Genomic DNA, 7,902 nt, shown 5'->3' with positions numbered 1-7,902 from the left:
TTATATGTACCGAAAAGAGGAAGACCGTTCTGTTTAAATTTTAACAACCAGGTACCAAAATAAAAATAAGTAAGAAAAAACATTTATGACAAAAGCAGTCCGGTTTTATTATGTACTTTGGTACGAACGATGGTATGATCTATACGACGGCAACCGCAGAATGCATGAATTATTCCGCAGAATGTTTAAAATGTAAATATGAATGCCGGTGTTAAGGTTAACACAGATGAGGCGTGATTTACGGCGTTTTATTTCACTCAGCGCTGCAGAGGTCAAACTATAGGGCTAGCCCTTTTTTTCCGTCTTAACGCTAATGGTAATAATGTTCTCAACATTTACTCGTATTCCGCAAAGCAACCGTAAATCAACGCACAACGCTGGCTAAATGCGGTACCATCATCCCTGCGGATGTTACAACGGTGCGTTTTACTCTAGAGAGCGATACAATATCGCGCGCCTGCATGACGGAAACAGTAGCGTTCACTAGCGAACAGTGAGGAATACAACGAGCTGACAGTACAGCTGATTCTATCCCGGTGCTCGTGACAGCGCATTTCACCGTAAGACGAAAGGCAGACCAGGGTGGCTCCTTCCATGTAACAGTCTTCCAGTCCGCTAGATCCACAACACTCGTCGTCCTCCTCCTCCTCCAGGTGCTCCACTTCTTCTTCCACCGGTGCTGTTGTGGTCCGCTTGGTCCGTGCCTTGGTCCGCTTGGTCCGTGCCTTGGTGTGGGGAGCGGCCGTACTGCCGGTGGGCGTTTCGCCGTTGGCCACGCGCTGGATCCACTCCGTGAAGTGGCTGACCTTGGTGAAGACGTCCGCTGTGCCCCGTGTACACCTGCATGTTCAACGTTTAAGTCCAATGTTTTACCTATTGCGGTACTCGAATACCAGGTGGAATACTGCAGCATACTGCTCAACATTCGGATTTTAGAATAGAATAGAGGAATGGATTTTTAGAATTCTCGAAGTGTAGATTTAGGTCGAAGTATAGACGAAAAGAGGCTATTTTTAGATCCTTTTAGTCCCTGGACAGATTTTCTCGAAAAATCTATTAGGTTTAACGGTTTCATTGTAATTACCCTGGGATGCCGTAACTGGTCAAGCCGACCAAGTAATCTTTGTTATCTCGCCGATTCACCAAGGGTCCACCGCTGTCACCCTACGCAACCGAACAACGCTAGTTTATGCGAAATCGTCCTGCCAATTACCGGTTACAGCGTACCTTGCACGTTCCGGATTTCTCGTTCTCCGTACAAATCTGACTTCTCGGAATCTTCCCCGCATTCAGCTTGCGTTGGCACGTAGCGCGATCCACCAACTTGAGCGTGGTCTTCAGCAGTTGCTCCGACGCTTCGGATGCGTGCAGTCCCTCCTCCGTCAGTCCCCAGCCGGCGGTGTGTAGTGTTGTGCCGAGGGGTGGTTCTGCGTTGGCCGGCGGCAAATATACGCTGGACACGGCACCCTTACCGGCGGCACTGCCCATCAAGCGCAGAATGGCGATGTCGTTGCGAATACGGCGTCGGTCGTAATCGGGATGCACAACGGCCTGTTGTACGGCGATAATGTTGGAACGTGGCACGTTGGTCCGTTGGCGAATTCCCACCGCGACAGTTAGTTCGCTCAATGGTACGCGATCCCCGCTGCAAAAGGACAAGTTATCCACCTCATGGTTAACCTAAGAAATTGTTAGGTTCCGTGTTATAGCCGTATGGTCGCTGTGGCAACATTGCGCGCTGGCTGGATTAAATGATAATTTAACGGTTACTCGTACGCTTTGTCAAAGACGCAGTGCGCGGCGGTGATGATGGACTTCAGATCCGGCATCAGCGATCCCCCACACACATGGCGACCGTTGCGACGGATGCTGGCCATAAAGTTGAATTCGTTTGCCGGGGCAATTTCACCGTCTAAACAGGTTAAACAAGCAGTTACCCAATATATCCTCGTAGTTTTGCGTATCTTGTAAAATCTGCTGAGAAATCAGCTGGTCTACGATTGCCTACACGGTACAGAGCATTTTATTTTAAGCTCGAATGCTTTAGCTAGTCACTCCGTAACTGTAGCACTACTGTACAGCTCCGTTCACTTTAACCGTATATGGCCACTCACTTATGATCCGCGTCGAGACGGAACCGGCCACGGTATCATCCGCGTAATCCAATGGGATGATGGTGGCCGTCTCGTCGGCGAAGAAATCCAGGCTGCGAGTGCCTGCTGGGATCTTTCCCCCTGAAAAGCATGCTTGCATCAGTCTTTCTTGGCAGTTAAGTGACTTGAAACACTATTTCGTGAACATATCCTACCTGATGCTAACGACATACAGCCGCATACAACGATAATCGGTATCAACCGCATTTTTAATCCTTCGTCCAGGACGAATGACCGAAAAGTGCGTGACCCAGCGTTTTATACTGTCTCTTTTTATTACGCTAGAAGCTAGATATTCCTCCGTATCTGTTGCCTACGTCGACTGATGGACGATAACTATCACAGTGCACGGTTGTTGGTGAGGATATCCATTTGGCCGATGCCGGTATGTGACGCATTTGGAGACGGGTGCGTGTGAATTGTCAGCAGGAAATGCTATGTTCTGTGCGGGCACGTGACTGACACAGGCCGTGGCAGGTGATGCATCATCTTTCTGGTCGCGTAAATGCAGATTAAAACTTTCCCCTTTGCCGTGACGGTTCGGGAAGGACGATAAAATCGCTTCAACGAAGACAGGAATCTGACGCACAAACGTCAGATACGCTCTACGCCAGACGTACTCGACGTTTTCTGTTCATGCGGTTCGCCAAAACAAAGACATTATGTTGCCGTCATCTCCAGCGACTGGCCAGCGCTGTCTTAACTGTGGCGGGAAAGCACTGCACTTGAAGCCTTTACGTCTCCCCTTCTGTTCAATTTCCGTTTACCACAAAAGGTTGGATTTAGCTGCGCATGACCTGACGAAATGCTAAAGGTCGGTCGCCTTGGCATAGCTCACAGTACACAGACTCTGTATGCACATGTTATTGGAAATATATAAATCTGTTTTAAAATGTGCTCATCTGTCACAGAAGTTTACTAATTTTGATGGCTCAAGGGTACCAAGTATATATTTAATTTGACTGATTGATTTGGTCGAACGCGGTAGACTCTCATTACTTGTGTTACCACGTATCAGCTAAAGGGCTCCACAGCTACGATTTACGAGCAGTAGTTTTGTAACTTCGACATATTTATTTGTTCGCTCCGACTATCAACGTTAAGGTATAATATTTACAAGCCTATTGATTGGATCGATTATGACATTCTGGACCACATTTGTAGTATTAGCACGAGTAGTAACGGCAACACATCAACAAAAAATATTAACGGATGTATGATTCCATAATCACATAATATAAACCACAATATTAAGCGTGAGTTGAAAGAATTGATGAATAATAATGTACTCGTACATATACAGATATGACCTTTATCAAGAAATAACATCAATATTACTACTGGAAACTTCGTAATCTGTGGGCTCTGAATACAGCAAAGTTACAAACCAAGCTAATAAAAATAACTAAAACAAAATGTAAAACCATCGGATTCAGCATGCCCAAAAACTGTATCACATCATCGCAGGTGTTGGTTTTAAAAAGATCAACATATACCGAATGGGTGTTGCAGTGCCAGTACACGGTATCGGTACAGTGATAATCTCAAAAACAACACTGAAAAAAAATCAAAATGCGTTTGCACAGAGAAGACCCATTACCGAGACTGATCAAACTGAAGAGAAGACGTCACTTTAAGCTAGAAATTATTGAACGCAGTTAAATTAACGGGCAGCAAAATGTTGTTTGTTTAACGTAGGTCTAGTACTAAGAAAGGGCTGCTCGTAATGGCCGGCTGTTAAGACTGCTTGCTAATTAAGTACTCGTAGCAATCAAACGAAATCTTCAATTGCAAAAGTCAGCGAGAGATTTGACTTTAATTAATTATGTCTGCAAACAGATGACGACAACTTACAAAATATTAATACATGTGGGCATTCCTGCTCGTTTCAAACACCGGTGAAGACGATAACAGCGAATTCCGATAAAAATTGGCTGGAGCCATTTAATTTACTACGGTGCGCTACGCCACTTAATCCCGGCATGTGTGATGCTGTGACAGTTTCATGCGGCAAAGGGTGCTCCCAGTCGCTGCATCCACTATACAACAGTGACTGTAGCCCACCAACAGTGCTAGTTTTCGACAATTTAGATTGTCATACAATATCGCGCGCCTCCATGGTAAAAGCAGTGCAGTCGACTACTGGACGGCGAAGAATATGAGGAACTCAGGTAGCACCGGATGCGATCGCCCATGGGCTGGCAGTGCATTTCCCCATCCGGCGTTTGACAGACCAGGGTTAGTCCCATCATGTAGCAGTTCTCCAGGCCACCGGATCCGCTGGACCCACCACATCCGGATCCGCCCATACCCGGAAATCCACCGCCACAACCACCGGGTTGAAAACTGCCGCCCCAGGTTCCATCATCATCGTTATCAGCAGCAGGAGGCGCTGGCGTGGGCCGGCGCCATGGTGAGGGAGCAGAGGCACTGCCGCTGCCGGGGATTTCCCCGTTAGCCACGCGCTGGATCCAGTCCGTAAAGTGGCTGACTTTCGTGAAGGCGTCCGCTGTACCCAAGCGACACCTAACAACACAACGAACCGGTTAATAATCAATCGCAGCGCGTTGTACAGCAGCCGTTCAGAAAAGGCTTTTACAATCTTGTCGGGTGTCGATTACAGCACTATGACAGCATCACTGTCTATGGTTCAGTAAAAAGTAAGCGGTGAACCCAGGAACGCGGTTTCACGGTCACCGCATTAGAAAGAACTCAAATCCTATCTATAAAACGCATTACTAATTTATTTGATAAAACGTTTTACCTAGGGAACTCCCTACTGTAGAGTTAAAGGATATCAGCAGTATTAATGATGACTAGGCAGACCAGTGGTATCGCTTAAACTGAATGGATAGACCAACGTACCCTCTAACGCCGTAACTAGTCAAGCCGACCAAATAATCCACGCCTTTCCGACGATTGACTAATGGGCCGCCGCTGTCACCCTACGCCAACGGAAATAGGCATATAATATTTTCTTAACCAGTTCCAGTAGTTCAGGCGCTTACATTGCAAGTGCCGGACACTGCGTTCTCGGTGCAGATCTGGCTCGCGGGAATCTGTCCAGCCGACAGCGCCCGCGCACACTTAGCGCGATCCACCACTTTCAACGTAGTTTTCAGTAATCGCTCGGCGGACGGCGCATACGGTCCTTCCTGTGTCCGGCCCCAGCCGGCGGTGTGCAGCGGCGTACCCACATCCGGCTCGGCATTGGCCGGCGGCAGCTGCACACTGGTCACGCCCACTTTGCCGGCGGCACTGCCCTTCAAGCGCAGAATGGCGATGTCGTTGAGAATCCGCTCCCGGTCGTAATCGGGATGGACCACCGCCTGACGCACTTGCAGGAGGTTGGCGGACGGGACGTTGGTACGGCGCCGGATGCCCACGGCGACGGTGAGGTCGCCTTCGGGTACCCGGTTTCCACTGCGGTGTAACACAAAACGGAATAAAGTTAGGGAGAAAAGTGGCGTTTTGTCCGCTCCTTACTATCGGTCATAGACGCAGTGCGCCGCAGTGATAATGGACTGCATATCCGGCATCATAGAACCACCGCAAATATGGTCACCATCCCGGCGAATGCTGACGATAAAGTGGAACTCATCATCCGGCGCGGGTGTACCATCTGCCAAACGGCCCACATAATTATTTTAAATTCAGTGGTTTCTAGAGAACTTTCGATCATTGACCACAAGCTAACAGTTCTAGCTACAAATGCAAACGAAACAACAGAAATCGGTCGGTCCGACGGCGGCTCAAAAATTTAATAAAAAAGTTGTAAAACCACCAAATAGGGTGCGCATTCGATGTGCATAAATTGCCAGCACCGGGTTCGACCAGTGACGTGCGCGTTTGTGCAGTAAACATTAGAACGAAGCATACACTTTTCTGTGTGTTTTTACAGTTACTCTAATTTCTACTCACCGAGGTACGCAAAATTTATAGCCAAATAAAAAAATATTCACAAAAACGAGCGGTAATGTACGTAATGTGCTTTTGGGGAGAGGCAGCCGTTCAAAGTACCGCTAAACCGCGGCCACAGTAATAAAGGTATAAGAAAAAGCGAAATAACCGAAAAGCGATGGAAGATCTCTTTATAACAGTAAAAGTATAACTACTAATCATCGCCGTCGCTGTGATCAACTTACTGATGATACGTCCAGCAATACCCTCGCCTTCCGTGGGTTGGGCCGGGCGGGAGGAAGGAGCTGCGGCGGCTGACACATCCGGATAGTCCAGCGGGATAATCGTGGCACTGTCCGGCGCCTGGAAATCGTCGTTAGCGGCAAAAAAGTCCACACTGCGCCCGGTCAAGGGCGCGGGCGTGCTGCTCTCGTTATCCTCGTAGTCAACGGGGATAATGCTACGCACCGGATCGCCTGCAAAGGCCGTCACCAGGTCCACGCCTAATTATTAGGTATATAACCTAAGTAGGGCTAAACCTACGTACCGTGCGCCACCGTCCAACAGCAGCCGGCAACAACTACAATCCATGTATACAGCATTCTCATATAGCGCTGTTTAAAAATGCCATAATCGGGTAGCGTTCCCATATATCCGGCTTTATTTACCGTATATATAGGATTGAACCTGTTTTCGCATTTCATCTGCTCGTCACTGCACTGCAAGCTGACGAACGATTTAATCAGCAGGATTGTTCTGCGTAGAGATACGGAACCGGCCGATGCCGTTTATTACGTGTCGTGGAAATGGGTGCGTCTGGACTGCGACCAGGAAGCGCGTTATAGAGGACACGTGGGGTCTAACGTGTAACAGCAGAAAAGGCGAACGTCTTTTGACGTCAATCACGTTCGCAGCATGCCGATTGCATCGCTTCAAGGAAGCCCGATTACTATCCAGCTACCACATCCTTGAAGCACGCAAGCCAATACATGTAGTCATCCAGATACCTATGTCGCTATCAGGTTGTGTTCCATGAAATTTAATTATCGTTTCCGTTTTACTAGGCCAAAATAACACTGTCTGGAAGTAGAGTCACACTCGCATGTTTTGCACTTGAAACTGTAAAATGGACGTTACAATGTTCAAAAAATTTCTGTTGAAACGGGGAAAAAATAAAATAGACTTGATATTGATTAACACTCGGCTTCACAGCCGAGTATTTATCGTAACTAGGCAGCTCGGTGTCTTAGAAAAGCTTCAAGAGGATCAAGAGACTTCAAGACGAGCAAAGTTTCAAGAGGATCGGGTAATGACCAAACAGCATTACGACCCATCCTATTCATTTCATAAACCTTTCCAAAGTATTGGAAATCGCCATATGGTAGCAGCCGCACGGTATTTTCTGCGCGCACATACGGTATTCAGACCAGTGCATGTACTGTACAGACTCTGGTAACAATGTACTGTACAGTACATATTGTTACGGAGTGCGCGAAAGCGGGAGTTTTAGTTACGATTTATCGGACCATTTTCCTTGAGCATTCACCAGTTTTCGAAATGCGCTTTGTACTTTCTGATGATGTTAGCAATGTGGTGCTAAATGCAACGCCGGTCTTTACTGCCGTAGAATAATTTTGAAAACGCTGAACTTTTATATTCGCTTTTTATGTTCGGTTTAGCCAAAAAAACGAAGTGGCTATTTTGCCGCAGTATTTGCGGTAAAATAGCCATTAGCTATTTTACCGCACTATGGTCGGCAAAATAGCCTTTTGCTGCTATTTTGCCGCACACTGTGTTACAATAGTCGTTAGCTATTTTGCCGCAGTATGGGTGGCCAAATAGCCTATAG

The 7,902-nt window shown here is 47.3% G+C and overlaps 1 protein-coding gene across 1 annotated transcript; it reads right to left on the bottom strand.

The window, feature by feature from the left end:
* Positions 1–247: 247 nt before the first annotated feature.
* LOC129592998 (uncharacterized) lies at positions 248–6,690 on the bottom strand. The gene is made up of 12 exons (XM_055489178.1): positions 6,601–6,690; positions 6,299–6,529; positions 5,640–5,775; positions 5,162–5,576; positions 5,019–5,098; positions 4,253–4,679; positions 2,309–2,411; positions 2,115–2,234; positions 1,777–1,912; positions 1,228–1,645; positions 1,085–1,164; positions 248–840 (listed from the first exon to the last, which is right to left on the bottom strand). The coding sequence occupies exons 1-12, from the start codon at positions 6,659–6,661 to the stop codon at positions 432–434; spliced, it is 2,616 nt and encodes an 871-aa protein (XP_055345153.1). The 5' UTR covers positions 6,662–6,690; the 3' UTR covers positions 248–431.
* Between the last annotated feature and the right edge of the window lie 1,212 nt (positions 6,691–7,902).

Source organism: Paramacrobiotus metropolitanus, unplaced genomic scaffold, assembly GCF_019649055.1.
Source record: "Paramacrobiotus metropolitanus isolate TYO unplaced genomic scaffold, Prichtersi_v1.0 Parri_scaffold0000058, whole genome shotgun sequence".
NCBI lineage: Eukaryota > Metazoa > Tardigrada > Eutardigrada > Parachela > Macrobiotidae > Paramacrobiotus > Paramacrobiotus metropolitanus.
The sequence above is the reverse complement of the archived record's forward strand: the minus strand, read 5'-3'. Positions and strand labels throughout refer to the sequence as shown.

What these genes read in the sequence shown, in the direction of transcription:
- LOC129592998 (XM_055489178.1), bottom strand. Translation starts at nt 6,661, where the DNA reads ATGAGAATGCTGTATACATGGATTGTAGTTGTTGCCGGCTGCTGTTGG. An exon ending in CTGTTGGACGGTGGCGCACG is followed by an intron (nt 6,530 to 6,600) that starts GTACGTAGGTTT and finishes CGGCCTTTGCAG; the next exon opens with GCGATCCGGTGCGTAGCATT. An exon ending in TATTGCTGGACGTATCATCA is followed by an intron (nt 5,776 to 6,298) that starts GTAAGTTGATCA and finishes GCCGTTTGGCAG; the next exon opens with ATGGTACACCCGCGCCGGAT.